Source organism: Sander lucioperca, chromosome 9 (assembly GCF_008315115.2).
Source record: "Sander lucioperca isolate FBNREF2018 chromosome 9, SLUC_FBN_1.2, whole genome shotgun sequence".
NCBI classification, from domain to species: Eukaryota; Metazoa; Chordata; class Actinopteri; order Perciformes; family Percidae; genus Sander; species Sander lucioperca.
The window spans coordinates 1,633,494-1,653,498 of record NC_050181.1 but is presented as its reverse complement, the minus strand read 5'-3'; the positions used below and the strand labels follow the sequence as shown (position 1 = coordinate 1,653,498).

Genomic DNA, 20,005 nt, shown 5'->3' with positions numbered 1-20,005 from the left:
TTAAAACATTGCCATTAGTTGAGCGGAATGAGAGCAACACACTTGTTCATTATTAAACAGACAAGTCAATCAAAGAGTCTTTTGATTTTCCTTGTATTTCTTTCAGGTTGCTAAATATTGGAGTAGTGTGTCTTAGAGAAGGCGTGCAGGTGTTAACAAATTATTATTTATGAAATACAACTTTAAGCTGCAGGAAAAAAAGGAGCAGGACTGGGTTGCACCAGCTAAATTCTTCCTTAAGTTTGTGTGAAAAGTCCTCCATACATTCTTAGAAAGAACACGCTAGTTGCAACCCTTGTAATTTACTAAAATAGGTTGCACCATTAAAACGTAAGGAATGTGGTAAAGACATCAGTAATGTTAAAACCGATTGCTAAGAAACAATTGTAGCTCCATGCTTTTCCAATCAAAAGCGATCAACTATGTAAACAGAGAGTGACTGTACTGTAGCATAGCTGGAACAAAACTGTTTTAAAGGGAAAATCTATATTAAACTGCCAATCCTATGTAAATGTAGATATGATTTTGTTTTAAATGATTATCTGCATACATGGACAAAAATGTTTTTTTCTGAGTTAGTAGTATTCAGAGCGATTTAGAATGAGCGACAAACATCCGATTATACTAATCTAACCAACGCTACTCAGCTGATCATTCAGTTTGTAATTGTTTTTGTGAAACGTAATTTGATAAACTAAATTGATTACAAGATGAGATCAGATTGATCTGATTAAGCTCAGCAGGTGGCAGCGATCGATTGAATGATTAATGAGAGCAACGTCACAGTGTAGAAAAAAAGGAAATCCTTCTGAGTTTTAGCAAAAAGTAAAAGATATTAGATGTGGCAGATTGCCACTTCTGCCAAACAATTTCCTGCATTTTATCTAGTGCTTGGTACTCCGTTAGATTACTGGCGCTCCCTTGCGCTAACTGAGATTGGTCAGTTATCAGTCACTATACTGTAGTCCACAAGAGTCACTTTTCCCCTCCAATGAAAATTAGTGTTTTGTTGTTTTATACAATTGTTTTTCGCTGTTGCCTCTTAAGCGTTTGCAGACATGTAAGAGTCTGAACAGCTGATTAGCAGCACAACTATTATTTTAATTTTATCAGAATAAATATTTCTGTAAAATCATTATCAGTCTAAGGGCGTAACAGGCACATTCTGAAATGTTCTGAGGGTGTTTTTCCAGTTTAAATATTCGTAGTTGAAACGTCACTTAATGACCTCTCCTCTCCTGAAGGTGGATATGCTCAAAGAGGTATTACACAACCCAGACTGCTTAAAATTCACATGAGAACATCTTAAGAAATGTCTTGGGCTGTTTCCAGATTGTCAAAAAAAAATTCCTTTTCTTCTGATTTTCTTACTTTCTATCTTATATCTTTACTTCAAAGGAATTCTCAGGACTATCCAACAGCTCACTCCAGAAATGTAACACTAAAAATCAATGAAAACACGTCTAATAAAAACACCTAAAAAGAAAGAAAAAAATAAAAATAAAAAAAAAATCACATTGCTACTTCATGCATGTCCCTCTTTATCACAGACGACCTCAATTTGCTGAAGGGTGTCATTTGAGACAAATTGACAACTGAAATAGAGCCACAGAGGCGTTCCCGTGATAGTTCACATATCGCCTCTACAGCTCTGAAACTTTCAAACACGTCCTATTAAGAGACAATCAGACAATATTTCACAACAAGCATTCAAAGGGAAGCACAATCTGAGGCAAACTCTACGCTCAACTGACCTGACTTCAACTCAAACCTATTTCAAAATAATATAATTACAACTTAAAACGTCAGCTGCGTTAAAACACCTTAAACAGGATGGACAGTCAAAACTGACTGTTATTGCATGTCGGTTAACAACCATGTTCAGAAATTCTAATTTTTCCACGAAAAAGTTTTGAGACTATTTTGTCTTTTCACTCTTCAACGTCTTTGTCTCCCAACCTGTGACAGCAGTAGATGTCGGTGACTAAGAAGTCGAGGCTGCAGTCAAAAGTTTTGAGGTTGTGTTTGAAGTTGGCAATTGAAAAAAAAAAAAAAGGTTTCACCACAGGAGCTGATGATAGTCGGCTCCACTGATTCCAGAGCAGTGGCAGGTCTATGAGGAGGTGCTGTGTGAGGAGCTGGACACCCTCATGCCTGTCTTACGTTCATAGTTCACCAGTCGCTGTCCAACCAGGTATCTGGAGGAGAAACGGGAAAGACAGAGTTGTTTACAAATCATTTTTAACATATGAATTCACAATATTAAAAAACACACACACACACAAATTTGGGATGTTAAAATGGTATAAAAGTATACTATCTTCATGTACCATAATTAGTGAAAAAGTGTGGGCCACAGAAAAAGGACCCCAGTCAGTGTTCATATGACATGGCTAGAAAAACCTTTAGTTATTGTATCTTATATCTTCAGTTAAGATTTTTATTCTCAGATCCGATTTAATCCCACAAAACAGTGTGTGTTATAGGGGCGTGAATCTTCAGTGGTGTCACAATTCGATTACCATTATCTTGTCAACGATTCAAATCGATATCAGTGAAGTCACACCCCTAGTCGTTAGTGTAGTTAGCACGCATTAGCTCGGCATGTTTACTATATTACGTGAACGAATCGAATCACCCAATAAATGCAACAAATGAATTCATGAAAAAACACACCCTACATGCTGATGTTTTTTTTTTTTAAAGACACAGAAACATATTCTCTGTTTGCAGCTCTTAAAATTCTAAGCCATTTTGTTTTAGCCTTACTGACTAATGACTGAAATTTCTCTGGATCAGTAAAACAGGATTGGAATAAAACACTGAGCTTCTTTGCCCCCATGTTTTATTAGTTAGTTTTTCTTTTTTTTTTTTTTTTATCTACTGACTTGTCATTCTTGATGTGTTCGTAGAGGCGTTTGAACTGTCGTATCTGGAAGGACAGGATGGCCAACAGTATGACCACCATGAGCAGGAAGGGATAGATCCTCCTATCCACCAGCGTCTGCATTTCTGGCTGCACACCTATAAAAAAGGAAGAGAAGGATGGGTGTAAAGGGGGGCGTGGGGGAAAGAAAGGGAAGACAGAATAAACACTGGAACAGAATCTCCTCTTAACGAGTCTCCATGTCTGTGATGCCTTAGCTCTCGGAACTGATGGACGTAAAGTTGAGGTAACAAAGTAAATGAAAGACAAAAACCAATCAATTGCACTTTGGCTTGCACAATGGCTAAACTCCTGATGACCTCAAGGGCTGGGAATTCTTGATTGACTAGATGTTTAAATGCAAATGTCCAAATTAGTAAGGATCTGCCTGTGCTGTGGCCTGATGATATCCGAGCACGTCTGCTGCCTCTGGGCCTGAATGGGCTCTGGGCTACAATTTCTAATTTGGTCCGTCGCCAAAAACAACATAAGGACCAAATTACGTTTCGTTTAAGTTGTGCTTTCTTACTCATCCGCTCTTTGGGTTGTCAGCTTTATTAACGTTCAAATATTTAGCAAAAATCCCATTCCCACTAATTTGGGGAATTTTACAGAAATTCATTATTGTGAGTGAAAAGGCTATATGCTTTTTAAAGTGAGTCAAAGTTAAGTTAAAAATATGCAGTTGAAATAGTACAACTGGAATGCAGCTGTGTATTATTTGAAAATTATTAAATTCTAAAAGTAAAGGGGAATAAAAACAGAGTTATTATTCTTCAATAGGCCATGTTTGACCCCGCATACAGAGTTGGTGAAGGATGAAAAAACTGGAGCAGTGAGGGAGACAATAGAGAACAAGGAGGAGAGATGAAGGAAGCTAAAATCCTCCATTACCTTGAGACATGTATGCTTGTTAGGGTACATGACGGTACCAGAAAATTCATGTTCAACCCAGAAACATAAGCATACATAGAGCAGGGCTCCAGACTAACTTTTTTCACTAGGAGCACAGTGGCCCCCAACTGAAAATTTTAGGGGCGCAACCAGAAAATTAACTTAAAATTAAAACATGCATTGTTTAGGCTACTACTGAACCAATATTGGTACCGATACCTGAAATTCGGTTCCGTTACCCAACGGTACCTTTTTTTTTGGTACTTTCCCTCTATAATTACAAAACAATTATTTCAGTTGTAAAAATTATTGTCAAACCTATTTATCCTATGTACTTAGAACATTGTTATTTTATTAATTAAACAAAATCCTCCTCCTCCCAAACCCATCCCTACAACCTATTAAATTGAATTATTATTAATTTCTTACTTATTTCCGTAACTTTTATTCTTGTATTTGTACATTCTTTTTTAGCCTGTTTTATTTTCATGACCGTTTTTAATTGCTCTTTAATGTTTCATGTAAAGCACTTTGAATTGCCTTGTTGCTGAAAGGTGCTGTAGAAATAAAGTTGCCTTGCCTTACAACCTCACCCTGTCAGTCAGTCACCAGGGCACAGAAACCACTGTTGTGCCTGCTTAGGAAGTGTAACGTCAACAGCACCGTGACCGCTTTCGGCTCTCCATTAATATCATATTGCAGCAAACGCTGTCTGCGTGAAGTTTTGAAAAACTGTAACCACACTTGAAACCACTTTATCGGCATTTCCGTGACTCACTGTGACTTCAACAAAACTGCAGAGCCGATGTAGTTTGCACCGTCCGCAGCTGCGCATGTGTGTGCGAGTTTGTGTGTTTGTGTCAGAGCTCCGCTCTCTGTCAATTTTCAGAGAGGACAGATAAGCTTGAGCTTACGCGCTCTCAGGTACCGAAATTTCGACGTTTAATGTGTAAAAAAGGGGGCAAATTCACTGGTCGCACTTGTGCGACTGGATGTAAAATTCAGTCACAAAATGCGACCATTTGGTCGCAGTCTGGAGCCCTGTAAAGACTCACCCAGCAGTGGTGTAATGCCTTTAGAGATAGTGTAGGGCACACTGAGAGACAGCAGCAGGACGCAGATGACTGGGGCGGCCAGCCCTCGCACGATGAAATTGAGGTCAATGTTTCGGATACCGTTAGCATACACCTACAGGGGAGAGAGAGAGAGAGAGAGAGAGAGAGAGAGAGAGAGAGAGAGAGAGAGAGAGAGAGAGAGAGAGAGAGAGAGAGAGAGAGAGAGAGAGAGAGAGAGAGAGAGAGAGAGAGAGAGAGAGAGAGAGAGAGAGAGAGAGAGAGAGAGAGAGAGAGAGAGAGAGAGAGAGAGAGAGAGGCGATACTGACTGTTTGTTTATTTTCATTCCAATACCACTTATGTCATCTTTACAGTGTATTCAAATGTCAGTGATCCTGTTTTGTTCTTGATTACATGCAGCAAGACGGATGTGAGGCTGACCTGCTCGATGACGGTTTTGAGCCACCACTGAGGGCCCATCAGTGTGATGGCAGCGATGATTTTAGCATGGAGCACTCCCAGTGCCCAGTCCTGCCACACACAGACAATCAATTAACAACCAAGACACAATGCGATTTGTCTCAGTATCCCCGTATCAAGATCAAGTTATCGTGTGCCTGAGCAGGACACTGAATGCCTGCTGACATGGTTTGAAATGTATTGATACTAGTGCCATTAGATTTTAGACTTTTCCATAACTTACTTTGAAAACTAAAAACAGGTTTTTCTATAAAAAATAAATAAATGAATGAAAGATCTGTGCTGACATGTTCGAGGGTTCCATACTCAATTTATACTAAAAGGGTATTGAGGTTTGATACTCAGACTTCCTGACAAACCAGTCTAATCACTTCTGAACAAATAATCCTTGATATCTCAGATGGATACAATCAACGCATACAAAGTCCATAGTCCTACCTGCCAGGGGTAGAAGAGAGGCGTCTGGTGCAGCTGGACTCTGAGAGGAGCAACGACGACCAGCTCAAACAGCAGACCCAACAGCAGAGGAATCACCCCAGCTAACAGCACGGCCACCACAAGGGTCTTTAGGATCTGTTTTCAGCAAGACATCACTTCAAAACCCAACCACTCAACATATAATACAGGGGGAACGTGTTTTTGTTGCCATTGGCTGGGAGGACTAGAGAGACATCCACATTACCATGAGCGTCCACTCGTGGACTTTGAGCATGATCATGGTCCGCCCCTGTGGCATCCAGGACAGCATCACGGTGGCGGCTCGAATGGACAGCCAGCAGATGTACAGACCGCTGGCCGCTGTGTACAGCTCATGAACCATGGCATTGCCCATCCAGAAAGACATCAGCCAGCGACCTGCACACACTGGGAGAGAGGAAGACGGGTAATGGAACGGCGGTGTAAATAATGACAGAAAATAGGAAATGTAAAATGCAGAGAATGCCTGCTTGCGGCCACAGCTTACCCGGCAGTGTAAGGCAGATCAGACTAGCCAGGAGCAGCGCCACGCACATAAAGACAACCAGCAGAATGATCTTAACAACCAAAAAGACACAATAGAACAAAACAAATTAATTGTGCAGGAAACGTTAATCGCAGCACAGGCTTTAACAGTGAAAGGATTGACTCTCCCCACCCCCCTTTCCTAGTCACTACACTTTGCACTAACCTTCATCCTGGACTATACATCTGCCCATTGCACACAGTGCTTAAACTACTTAAAACAGCTATTTTGTATATATTTGTTTCTGTTTCTGTATTTATTGTTTATTCTTATTAATGTTTAATATGTTTGTTTGTGTATGTATAATCCAATAACCAAGGCAAATTCCACATAGGGTAACTACGGTGGCAATAAATTCCTTTCTGATTCTGAGGATATATGAACATATGATACAAATAACCATTGTGAGTTACCTTGAGGGGGAAGTTGAGGGGCCGGTGGTACGACTGGAAACCAACAGGACCGCCCTGCTGCAGAATGGCCTGATGGGCAGCGTGAAGACCCTCCCCCAGGCCAGGGATCCTGTTGTTGTTATGGCGACCGGGAGCGTTGTTTGGTTGGTTGTCATCATCTTCATGGTCCCCCAGCAGGTAGGAGTGAAGGTCACTGTGGGGAGGCCATTGGTGAGTTATTATTTTGTCTGATTACTATTACTATGACTGTGACGTGACTTTATGACAAAGCTATAATTAAGGGAAGGTTTTTCTAGCCATGTCATATGAACACTGACTGGGGTCCTTTTTCTGTGGCCCACACTTTTTCACTAATTATGGTACATGAAGATAGTATACTTTTATACCATTGTAACATCCCAAATTGCAATATGTGTGGGTCTGTGTGTGTGTGTGTGTGTGTGTGTGTGTCTTGGGCTTACAGCATGTAGCCGGCTGTGAACGTCCAGGCATGGACGAGCCGTTTGAGCCACTGGCGAGTGTGACCCTGCTCCAGCAGTGCCGGCAGAACAACCTGAAGCAACAGCAGCTCCAATGACAACTCGCTGACCGGTGCATCGCTGCAGAGACGAGATATGAACCAAACTCAATTTACATTTCGTTCATACAGTAATACATAGTCAATGTGGCGAGAAATTGCAGCTCATTTTTCCTGTTTTCCATTCCTGTTTTGGTTATGACTGAATAGAGAGAGAATGGATAATGTCACCTGTACATTCGAGACACTGAAAGTTAAATGGTAGTTTTGCGTTGCCGTGTGTACCTGTAAAGCATGACGTTGTAGGGCAGGAAGGTCGGAAAGAGCAATTTGATGATTCTGATAGGAAGCCAAAGCATCAGCAGAACTATAGAGCCAAACACCACCTGGAAATACACGCGCACAACAACAAAAAATATCAATGTTGACATGTAAAGTATCCCTATACTTTCACACAGAAATACAGAGAGTTACAATAGGCATTGGGTTTCTTTTGCGCGCTCTCTTTCATTCATTTCTGACGTCACCTTATCTGGCCAATGTTTTTTCTGCCTGCGTTTCTCGAGTCAATCAGTCTTCAGAGGCTGTTCTTTAAATATCACTGTGCTCCTGTCTGTCTTTCACACCTACGATTGCCGAACCCATCGACCACCTTGTCCCTCAGGATGATCCAGGTGTGTCAACTGAAAGGTTCCATCTGCTGGCTCTACTCCTCCACCACCAGCCTCTAGAGTCCAGGGAAGTCTACCTATCTCCTATCTTCATTGGCCTATGCTTACTGAAGATGTGTCACATTATTGGGACCTAATCGCCAAAGTCCTTCTCTGTTGTTAACCTCAATAAACGTCATTATACACTTTCAACTGATCTCTCCTTCGTTTTATAATCCCCCATTTTGTCCTTTTTGCAACTCTTTCTAAAACTCTGCAAACTGTACTTGACTAAACATGACAACAGGATATTTCTATGTATTTAGCATCGGAGTAAACAGCAATCTGGGCGCTGTTATGCCACGTTAAAACCACAGAGGAGGAGGATACTTGACTGACCACAGAGAGAATAAACCTCCGCAGGTGTCTGTAAATGGGCAGGTGGATCATCTCTTGGACTGGGTTGAAGTCTGGATCGTTCAGGTTCCTCAGGAACCACAGCACACCCGGCCGAAGCACCTGCAACCAAAAAAAAACGTGAAAGCTTAAAGCTTTAGTGCTTTAGTAACTATCTTATATTAATGAACGTCAGTTACATTTAAGCCATTGCCAAATGAGTTTATACAAAGCTAAGCCTAGCAGCTCCAGAAAACTCTCTCTGTATTTCTTAGTATGGCTATGTTCAGAAAATCCGGCGACTTCTGCGCGCAGAAAATCAATTATTTTTTAATCCTTCGTGTCCTCCTTAGCTACTACCAACTGCGTGGAGGAGGGGGGGAGGGGGCGTGCTTGTATCATGTGGACGCTCCGACAGTTTTACTGACATTAGGTGCTTTCCGACCGGATAGTACTTGTACTTTTTAGAGGAAAAGTACAATTCTAAGCAGTTCTAAGAACTACTCTCCCCCAAAATCTTTTTTCCCGTTTGCATTCCCACTGGCCAAGTGGCCATAGGGACTGGTAGGAGGGGTAAGGGAGTGATGCAAGCACGGCAACGGTCTTTATAGCGTCGTCACTAGACCTTAGCGCCACATACAACAACAACAAATGATGCTAATACTTGTGCACTTTTCCTATATTAAATGCACGTCCATTCTCGTAATTCACATAATGTTTTGCTCAACACAGACGGGGCTTTATTATACTCGGAACAGACCCCGCCTGTGCCTGCTGCGCTGTGGACGTGTGTGTGACTGTGTGTGTGTGTGTGTGTGTGTGACGGCCGGCGAGCCGCAGGACACGCTTGTGGAGTTTCACTCCGAAAAGACAGTTAACCACAGGTTCCCGTTAATCTTATGATGGACATGTGTTGTGATATTTAAACAAACGAACCGTCAACGGCGAAATTAAAGCCTCTTATTCACGAGAGTGGTCTGAGAGACCTCCAGCTCACAGCGAGGTGTCTGAGCATGACTGGCCGAGCGACGAGCTAGAGGCCGGGGCAGGCGCTTGCTGGCTGTCGCTTGCTGGCTGTCGCCTCACTTGATGGAGCTTCTGAACTCCGAAAACTTTGAAGCAAATTGTCAATTCGGCATCAATTTACGCAAGACTGCCTATATTCAAAATCTAAACAGTTAATTTATCGCCTAAAACGTTGTCAGAAGTGAATTTAATGATGAATAAGATGGTGAAAATTGTTAAAAATGTCCCGTTGTTGGTTGTTGCTCTGTTTGCAAGTTTCCGAGTTGGCAGTGGGCGTGACTTATAAGTTCGACCAATCAAGTACACCTAGGAAAAGGGAAAAGACCCTGCTCTGAAGTAGGAGCTAAAAAAGTACGCTACTGTGCCCAGAGGAACTTAAAAATCCCCAAATTTTTCCTGTCGGAAAACGACGAAAAAAGTGTTCTAGGAACGTTTAGTTCTAAGAACTGCAAAAATCCCTCCGGTCGGAAAGCCCCTAATACTTAGAATTCCTCATGGGGGCGACAGAAACTACGCACTATAGCATTAAGATTTTAAAAAAATTATAGTTTTTAAACTATAAAGATGGATGACGCATCTCCACTTTCTCCCAGTGTACAAATTGAATCACTGTAATTTTGGAGCCATAGTTTGCGCAGTAGTGATCGGGTGGTGGGCTGCGGTTTCAAAGTCCCACCCTTACACCCGCCCGACTAATCACAGGTGTCAATTATCATGTTTCACCCCATTTTTTATAGCATCAAATAACTAATTAAAACCTCAAACTTCAGAAAAAGGAACACAAACAGCGTGAAAAGAGCTACCTAAAATGACAGAAACCTAGCCTAGAAATCTAGACGCACCGTAGCGGCAGCAAATGTAATTTGCAGCCAGGGTCAGTCTAGTAACTCTCTGTTGGCTTGCGACCTGGAAAAACCAAATTCTGGTCAGGCCAATCACATCGTATATAGAGTCGGTGGGCGGGCTTAACATAAGGACGGCAGAGTTGCGACGGTTCCACGTCAATTCCCTGCTACTTGAAAACAAAGATGGCTGCTGCTGCTGGCGAACAGCGGCCTTTCGAATCGGCTTTGGCTGCGACTCTGGAAGACTTGGAGTTAAGCACTGAAGTCATTCTTAAAAAAGGAAGATGTGTTCGGAGTTTTGCCGACCGGATACGGCAAAAGTTTCATCTATCAACTAGCGTTGCTCTGGTTGGCTATGAGTGCAGAGGGAATTTGAAAGACAACCGTTTATCCCGCCCCTCTGATTGAGCCCTGCCAATGGTGAGTTCCCAGAGCCAACATCTTGATGTGGGTCTGGCTTGTCAGGCTAACAGAAACCATCTTTGGGAAAAATGTCCCATCCACTAACATGGAAGGGGAGAGTTTATGACCTATACTGCAGCCAGCCACCAGGGGGCGATCGATATGTTTTGGCTTTACTTGTACAGTCTATGCATCTAGACTGCTCCACTTACCTCTCTGAGCAGAAGGATGAAGGAGGCGAAGTAGAAGACGTAGACCATGCCGACCAGCCAGTGGAAGAACATGGTGGTACCCGGGGCTGCGTCAAAACTCTGCTCCCTGTCTTTTAGAGTCGCATCAAACATCTCCTGCAATGAACAAAGGACGTGCTACATTATGCGTGTTGAATACCATAAACAAAATGTGTTTTTAGGAATTTGTCCAATTTTTTTCAAAGTGAATGTTCATCAAGTTCAATCATCAAATGTGTGTACACTGCATCATCATGATTTGCATTTAATTGAGGTTCATTCTGCATGATAAACCTACCAGTGAGCAAATGTCGAGCCACCAACCACAAATCAGCGGGAACAAGCCGATCTCCATGACAACCAGCAGGGACACCTGCGAGATATAAAAACACAAACGCAATTTAGTTTCTGTTTTCATAATTTGTTCCTGTAATCATAATTTACCTAATTACTGTTTCGACGGAAAGCTTTGCTCGTTTGGTTTAAAAAAAAAAAATTTAAAAAAAACTTGATGCTAGATTTTTGAAAACATTCCAGTCTTGCATCTTTAATTTACCTTGACAACAATGTAGCAGACACCCAAGAGGCGTCTGGGTCGCTGGAACTTCACTAATGAAGCCAACGCCTAATGGAGGCACAGTTAAGGATGAACAACAACATGTGAGATTAATGTAATTCAATCTGTATTTTAAGCATCAAAATTAAGTATTTCTCATTAACTCATTTCATTCAAACACTTGGAGCCAAAATGCACGCCTGACCTGAGCTTTTGGGTTTCTGTATGACTAGAATTTTTTTTTACTGAGACATGTCTGTATAGTTGAGGAACTACATGTGGGTCATTTTAGGTCCTTTGTAAAAAAGTGCTGGCCTTCATTTGGGACATACATATTAAATAAATAAATACTGAAATAAATATGTACAAAACCTAAACAAAAACGCAAAATACTTAAGTGATACTACTGATGTTATACGCAGCCATAGTAAGCAAATAGGAGTGTGAGACATACTGTAGGTTATTTCATACACACAATAACTTGTTGCACACAGAGGATACATGGCACACTATGAGAGCTCCAGCCAGGAGGATGTACCCCAGTATGGTGGTGACGAGGCCGTCAAAGTGTGAAGCTTTGACCTGCAACCAGAAAGAATATCATCATCACATAAATCCTATCACTGCATGACTAGTCTACATCCACGACGTTCTATTATATCATTCCAGGATTGTTCAGGTGCCGCCGGATGTCGTTAATTTCAGCCGGATGTCCCATTACCTTCCGCTTTCTTTGTGTTGAAATTTTAAACTCCGGTCGATTTATGAAGACTATGGTCAACTGCTCCTCAGATCTCTGCAGGGTAAATCCAGACAGCTAGCTAGACTATCTGTCCAATCTGAGTTTTCTGTTGCATGACTAAAACAACTTTTGAACGTACACATGTTCCACCCAAACAAGTTCCTTCCTGAGGCTATTTGGCAGAGGCGCCGTTGCTCCATGCCAATAAACCAGAGCACGTTTTTCTCCGATCCCGGAATGCTGTGTGGACTCGCCAGACCGTCCTCCGCAGCGCTGTGGAGGTAGGTCTGGCAATGCGAGACTAGGAGCATGACAAACCCAAATACAAATAAGGAACTCAAACTGTACAGATTCCACATGCACTTACATAGTCTTCAAAGCCCAGTCCAACCACTGAGAAATGGCCGATGTGATACGGGCAAAAAGCTAGAGGGAAATACATAGGTCATGTTAGAATCTGTAGTTCGGTGGAGTGTATAAGAAGGTACACAGGAGCATCTAATAAAACTGAATTATGGTAAACAACCTGTTTAAATAGGAGGAAAGTGCACTGTAATAGTACACCAAAGGCTTGACCGATTCTTAAAAAGGCAATAACTGTATGTACAGTACATCATTAATACGTTGCAGGTTTAACTCACCAAAGACCAGGATGAAGAGTGTGTTGAGAGACACCACCCAGAACACATGCTCCTGGAGAGAACACACGCACACACACACACACACACACACACACACAATCAATTCTATGCAATGAAGACTGTATCAAATCACATATAATTCCATTGATGTTGTTAAAAGGATAGTTCAGATTTTTTGAAGTGGGGTTGTATGAGGTACTTATCCATAGTCAGTGTCAGTGTTACCTACAGTAGATTGTGTGTGCACTTACCAAGAAAACTAGGGAGCCATCCAGCCCCAGCATCTGGGAAACAGAAAGAAATGTCATTATGATCCTTTACAATGACTGTGAAGGTTCTCAGTAGAGTTTAGATTCTCTGTCCGAGCCCAAGCCCGAGCCCGAACCCGGACCTGACCCGACCCACGGGCCGGGCCGATATTTTACGCCGCAATGATCGGGCCGGACCGGGCCCTTGATCAAGCATTTGTGTTTTTTTAATCATTACTTTATCGGCCTTATTCAGTGGGGAGCAAGCTATGCCTCTCCAGCTTCTCCCGTAGCTCTGGGTGTATGTCTTGCACTGACTTGAGTGTGAGGTAAACTGTGCCTCGTGTCTCCCCCGTCTGCAGCACTGTTCACGGCCAGTGTGTAAGCATGCAGACCTTGGCGAAGGACAGTATTAATTAGGTGATCGAGACAAGAAAATCTCCTATATGGTTCCAGGGCTTCGATTATGTTGCTGCCTTGATCTGTTACGGCTGAGGGAGCTAGGGTCGAGGTTTTTTTTTTTTTTTTTTACGTTTCTTCATTCGGATCCATTTGCGATCCATTCCATTCTGAATAAACAAACAGCGCAGTTTACATGCTTCGTCCTTAAGATAATTCTAAACAGATTTCTTTAGTTCAAACAACTCAGAATTGTAGTTGAGAACGTCAGTTATAACGGCCCACGTATTAAAAAATTGTCAGGTTTAAATCGGGCTCGGGCTCGGACACAACGTGCACAGGCTCGGGTAGGGTCGGGCTTGATTTTTTGGGCCCGATCTAAGCTCTAGTTCTCAGTCATCCAGGTCATAGTTATCCAGGCAAGGCTTAAACTCAAGGGCAACTGGACTTGGTTAAAAGGTGCTCCGAAGGCGTCTCGTGTCTCATCCGAGATACTTCTTCAGTTCTGACTGAACTGTAGCTTCGACCAAATAGCAGGGTCAGAACTGAAGAAGTAACCAAGTTAAAGTCCAGTAGCCTTTCCTGATCCTTTACAATTAGGACTGGGTATCGTTCAAAAATGTTCAATACCAATACTGTGACTTTGATACATGTTCCTAAACCATACTTTTTTCGATACCAATTTTATAAAATCAATTTTAACAAAAAGAAACAGCATTACGGTACAAATTTATTTTTCAGCTCCTACTACATGAGCCCTGTCTTTTTGCGAAACTTTTTCCAGCATGCCTCTACAACGTGTAACATTAGACAGCCAATCACCAGCATTATTAGATCTTGGTAGAAGTATGCTGCATGCTTATTGGCTCGCTGACGCTGATGAGATTTACTCCTTAGGAATTGAAATTGGGTATTGAATGACGAGGCATTTTTCGACATTCAATACTATAGAGTCAATTCGCTTGGTGCCTAAAAAGTATTAAATTCGGTACCCGGTTCTATTAACAATACATATACAGTATACAGTAAATGATCATGGTAATACTACTATTTTTACTTCCTAACTATTGCTATTAATACATCGACAACTTCTACTAGGGCTGTACCGAATAGTTGGAAGCTGCATTCGTAACGTTGACATTCAAATTCTAAAATCAACATTCGAATGCCGCGCACTTTGGCCAATCGCAAGTCATTTCAGGGAGAGAGAGAGCGTTCCAATTGGCTGTTCTGTGCATGCATTGCCCGTGCGACAGAGGGAAGAGGGAGCGCTGCAGGAAGGTCTCACTCTACTTTAAATTTTGTGCAAATTGAACATGACGTGCATAACGTAAAGCATCTCCAAATGCCGAACAAAACACACCACGATGGATATTTCCTGTCATAGTCCCAAGTTCATCTGCCAATTAACTGCTACCCTGCTTGCACTTTGCTTTACTAGCATCGTGTCCTAGCTACATCACAGCACTTTATGGGGCAGGAGACAGAGACACAAAAAAAAAAAATAAAAAAAAAAAATAGATTCCCACCCTTTCCCAGGTCAGCTCCTCTGCTGCACGGTCCCACTCCAGGGCGTTCCAGTTCAAATCTTCTGCAAAGAACAATCAGAAACAGTGACAGTAAGGAACACCTGAAAACATGCTACTGTGGCTGCATTACCATGTAGGTTGCTTTTCCTTGCCATAGTTAGGTCTATTTATTCCTTTATAGAGGAATGAAAACACCAGTTACAGAAAGCTATACATGTACTCAATCTTAAAACCATTGTCTAAGCATTAATGTCCATCTTGTTTAATTAAACTGACCGCATAAGCACACCATTTCTCAACTTTCGTATCAGAATATAATAACTTTATTTACCAAGAAAGCATTGTGTCATTGGCCCAATCCCAAAGTGAGCCCTGAGGACTAAGGACTAAAGACTCACAGACTTAATTGATCTCAGGTGCTAAGTCAGTGAGTGTGTGAGGCCACATGGGCTCAGATAGGTATAAATGGGATTGGGACCACACTTCACGAGATCACGTTACCTTCGCAACGTTTAATAACAAAGATGTTGCTGATACTTGCCAGTTTGGGAATTTTCATTTTAAGTTTGTTGCTTTCCACACGGCCAAGGCCTGATTCCAAATTTTTTCAAACTCGTTTTACAAGCTGGACAACAGGTTGGTCCGTTCCGTGGTCGTGTGTCTACCTTTGTAATTTCCGGATTTCCCTATGGTCTCCGCGGTAAACGTCACAACGCTTTGAACTGTGGGTAATTCCCTTTGGTGAAGTCTGCATCGAAGCAGACTCACGGAAAGGGCTCAGTAAGTGTGTACTCAAACCCTCACGCCCTTTGAAATTTGACATTGGGACAACCCTAAGCCCTTACGAATTTCGCGAGACCGTGCACCAAAGTCTGTGAGTCTGTGAGTCCGGACTTTGGGATTGGGCCAATTCCAGTCCACATTGGAGCTGTGGACACTTAACGATACGTGAAAAGGTTGAAAACCACTACTACTTTTTGCGATCAACTTTTTGTAAGCACCTTCAGACATACAAAACAAATTCCACAATGTCTGACAGGCAATGTCAGATGGCACACATAACAGAGAAACAAAAATTGAACAAGAACAAAAACCCTCTCCCACCCCCCCGAAAACCACTACTTTAAAGTGTATCCCACTTCCGTGCTTTTATGCACGCACTGACCTTGTCCTCCATTATTCGCGTCAGCAGCATCCTCTTCCCTGCCTTCCTCATCGTCATCCTCGTCGTCGTCGTCGTCGTCCTCCTCCTCCTCCCCATCGTCATCTTCTTCATCATCGTCCAGTTCAGCCTCATCTACGTGGTGGCCAGCTTCATGCGGGTTGGCCGGTGCCAGACCGTCTGGGGCAGGGTCTGCAGGCTGCTGGGCTTCTGCGACGTCGGCAGCAGCCTGGGCGTTGATGTTACCACCTGGAACCTGTAGAATCACGAAACCACAAAAACCTACAGCATAGCCCGCACACATTGAAATGAGATAATATGGCTTGCATGTTCATTAACCATACTTATAGGTATACATATAGCTTGACAATGTCTGGAGCTGCAATCCTCAAACTTATTACACAGGGGGGAAAGAAACTCAATAGTAACAGTGATATTTCAGTCCTGAACTATATTGCTCATTAAATATAACAACAGCAGAGGATTGGTTTACTCATTTGGTTGTGTGTAAACACATGACAAATGTCAGGGCCAACTTGGCAAGCACATTCTCTAAAAGATAACGGTCCTGAAAGTTTCTCTGAGAGGAGGCATGGAACAAATATGGCCCAACACAGAAATCTGGCAACGGGAAAAACTGGAATCGAATTCTACAAACAGTAAAGTGTAGCCTAAACTTCATGTGCAACTGTGCAGAATTGCTGACCTTAAATTGAATAAATAAACATGCAAAATCAAAAAGCATTCAACTGTTGATTTAGAGTTTGAATGTCAACATAATGAATGAAGCGTTCGAAATATTCGGTACAGCCCTTAGTTAGTTGCCAACATCCACTGATCTCACCTCATTAGCTGGTGCAGGACCGTCAGGCTGGTTAGGAACTAGAGGGGGTGGATTTTGCTCTAACCACTGAGGGGCGCCACCGTGGACAATCTGCTCTCTAAGCCACACCAGGCTGATGAAGGCGCACAGCGTGCAAGTGACCACAAAACAGCCCTGAAGGCAGTCTGCAAGCAGGTTTTGCCTGCGAGGAAGAGTTGAAACATTACAGTTTTATCAGGTACAGCACAATGATTTCACACATTACCTCGCTACAAAGAGTCGGACAAAGGGTAAAAAAAAAATCTTCATTGTACTGCAGTGTACAAAATATGGAGAACACATAGACCTACAATACACAGGACCCAGTGTGAGAGAAGAGGCAAGACCAAAGTGTAATTCACACTTACGTTGAAAGCATATCTAATGGCAGAGTAAGGAGAGAGCTCACAGAGCCAGTAAAGACACACTTGTAGATACGACCTGTTAGAAAAGCAAACAAAAAAAAGACAGTATGAGAATTATTTTGTAAAGCGAAAACTGGTGTGAAACTTAAACGCTGCTCCAACTGTATTGCACTTCATGCTAAATAACATGTATTTACAGCATAAGCAAATTAATGGAAGACATTACTTTAGCTCAGTTCCAGTCATATGTGGCTTTTCAATTCAACTTTTCCCTTTACTTCGTTGGAAGTTAGAGGATGAATACAATATGCTGAAACTTTAACAACTGCTGATAAAGTCTCCTTTCATTTTTGTTTTTACAATGGAATGGTGTGACTTACATGCTGTGAGAGGCACCACGCCAAGCCAGGCAAAGGCCACCAGTGTGTAGTGGAACCAGTATCTAATGGCTGTTCCAATACTGGTGACCAGCCCTGCACAGATGTCCTGGACAGGCAACCGAGATGGCATGTCAGGAGAGTAGACTGGAGAAGAGAGAACGAGGGAGGTAAAAGTGAGAGAGGTAGTCAAAGTTAGACACTTACAGAGGAGCTAACAAATAATTAATGCATTTAGTGTACTGATCTAATTTAATGACAAACAACTTACTTGGTGTAAATGCAAACCTGTGTTTGCATAATTCACAGTATTCTTTTCTGCTGTGTTTCAACCACTGGAGTAAGCTGTGGAAAAAAAGGACACCTTGTGAGTTTACTCTTTTAATCCTATGGAAACTATATGTGCAAGAGTCTTCCTCCATGGCCCTGCAGTAAAGTCACACAACATTCTTTCATGATTCTTCATAGCTGAAACATCATTGCTCCCTAGCTCGAAAAAAATATTTTCCTTTTGTGTCTGGTTGTTAACTTTTAAAACTGTATTGAAGTACATTCCCGTAAAGCAATCTGTCTGTTACAGTCCCTGCTATTCTCTAACTTCCCCGTGCTGGAATTCACTTCAATATCTGTGAAAGCAAACAGATTGACAGATATAAAAATGTAGACAGATAGCAAGCAACCTTAAACCTTAAAGATACAATTTAAGGAAAGGCAACAGAGAATAATGGAACCTAATGCATTTTTACATTTTAACAACATGGTCATTGAACGTACCATTCCTGATGGATAAACTTGATGCTACCAGTGCAGACACAGGGATGGTAGAGCGGCTTGTCCTGGCTGCCCTCTGACCGGCATACCCGACAGATGTCCGCTGTACATGAGGCACACAATAACATAACTTGGCCAAACCATGACATCCTACTTCAGAAATATTTCATTTAATTAAATAGGCATGTTGCATTTCTATCCAATTTTATTCAACAGATGAGTAATTTAAGTTGACCCAAACTCATCACACACCCTTGATATAATGCCAAATGCTGAAGAAATGCATGCAAGCTTTCTGAAGAACATAACACTGTCTATAGTTTCAGAATTTGAAATGTTGGGATAGGATGAGTAAGTGTCTTCAGTGAATAGAACAGGACAGGGCATATACTGACAGTAGAGCAAACTGTTATCCTTGGATTACCTGTGTCACTGGATGACCAAACTAAAATAACTATAATTAGGCCAGGGTGCAAGAGCACAATACCAGTGAGGATATCCAGAGTACATTTTGACTGACTGGCTTTATATACAAACATTTAGCTATATTCAAAATATGAACAAGTAACTCATATCAAAATGAGTTAGCGAATGCCCATTCTCTTTCCCGTAGCATAAATAGCGCTCAGAGAAAATATGTTGTCCAACGTTTGCTGTATTAGTCAATGAATGAATGACCATTAACGTTACATGAGGTTGAGAGTATTTCATATTTTGTATGTAAGTGTAACATTGTAAAATGTTACATGCCTTGTCGATTGGTCAATTGGCTGGGCCGCCCGGTGAGTCAACGTAACGCCAGCTAGTTTATCATACTGTACGTAATATTATAACGGTTGCATAAAACGTATTAAACGTAAGCGTGTAACGTTAACTAAGCTACTTAACTAGCTAGTTACGTATGACTTTAATGTTATACGGCCGTCCTCTAATTTTAACCACTAACGTTACATCACACATGTGGTAGATGTAACGTTAGTGTTTATGAAAGCAAACAGAAACCTAACGTTGCTGACTTTATTTACAACAGCTGATATCTAACGGGTGTAAATGAATGCCAGTTAGCTAGCTAATGCTAATTGGCTAGCTAGCGGTTTCTGTAGCTAATTTTGGTGAACCTTTGCCAAAATATAGAAACGGGCATATCCACTGGCAGCAGTAAATAATGAGTTAGAATGTCACACAGATGTCGTCAGTATTGGTTTTACCAGTTAACGCCAACAATAAGAGCAATCGAGTTTTAACATTAGCTACCTTCCTCAGCGGTGTCCATCTTGACTGGCCCTGCTTCACAATAGTCAGGCTAGTCCGTCAGTATAAAAGCGATGACGGCTAGCTGTCTACATGTAAACATTTCAACTTCGTTCAAGATCCGATTATCTTTGACGTGACCATACGTCTCGAAATTAAATAAAGCCTTTTCACTTCATAGTAGATCAGCTAGCAGTCAGGTTATGTTCACACACTACCAAATAGATAAACCACTTTTGTGATTGTTCGGTAATTTCTCCACTAGAT

General features: G+C 41.8%; 2 protein-coding genes across 2 annotated transcripts in view; both read right to left on the bottom strand.

Moving 5' to 3' along the window:
* The window catches only part of LOC116041819 (protein BCAP-like), a 128,021-nt gene that overhangs the window by 57,633 nt on the left and 50,383 nt on the right, over window positions 1-20,005 (bottom strand). The window lies entirely within an intron of this gene.
* Window positions 293-20,002, bottom strand: LOC116041787 (E3 ubiquitin-protein ligase MARCHF6-like). Its single transcript, XM_031287845.2, has 26 exons — window positions 19,742-20,002; window positions 18,491-18,590; window positions 17,988-18,061; window positions 17,720-17,863; window positions 17,343-17,415; window positions 16,957-17,137; window positions 16,116-16,368; window positions 14,951-15,012; window positions 13,026-13,058; window positions 12,775-12,826; window positions 12,501-12,559; window positions 11,893-11,973; window positions 11,392-11,460; window positions 11,134-11,208; window positions 10,818-10,952; window positions 8,336-8,455; window positions 7,572-7,672; window positions 7,231-7,368; window positions 6,770-6,962; window positions 6,318-6,387; window positions 6,036-6,217; window positions 5,792-5,926; window positions 5,315-5,404; window positions 4,876-5,008; window positions 2,889-3,024; window positions 293-2,198 (listed from the first exon to the last, which is right to left on the bottom strand). The coding sequence occupies exons 1-26, from the start codon at window positions 19,758-19,760 to the stop codon at window positions 2,114-2,116; spliced, it is 2,793 nt and encodes a 930-aa protein (XP_031143705.1). The 5' UTR covers window positions 19,761-20,002; the 3' UTR covers window positions 293-2,113.

Coding starts and splice junctions, on each gene's coding strand:
- LOC116041787 (XM_031287845.2), bottom strand. Junction 5,405..5,791: donor CTCTCTTCTACCCCTGGCAG/GTAGGACTATGG, acceptor TGTGTGTGGCAG/GACTGGGCACTGGGAGTGCT. Junction 3,025..4,875: donor AGGCATTACACCACTGCTGG/GTGAGTCTTTAC, acceptor CCTTTTTTATAG/GTGTGCAGCCAGAAATGCAG.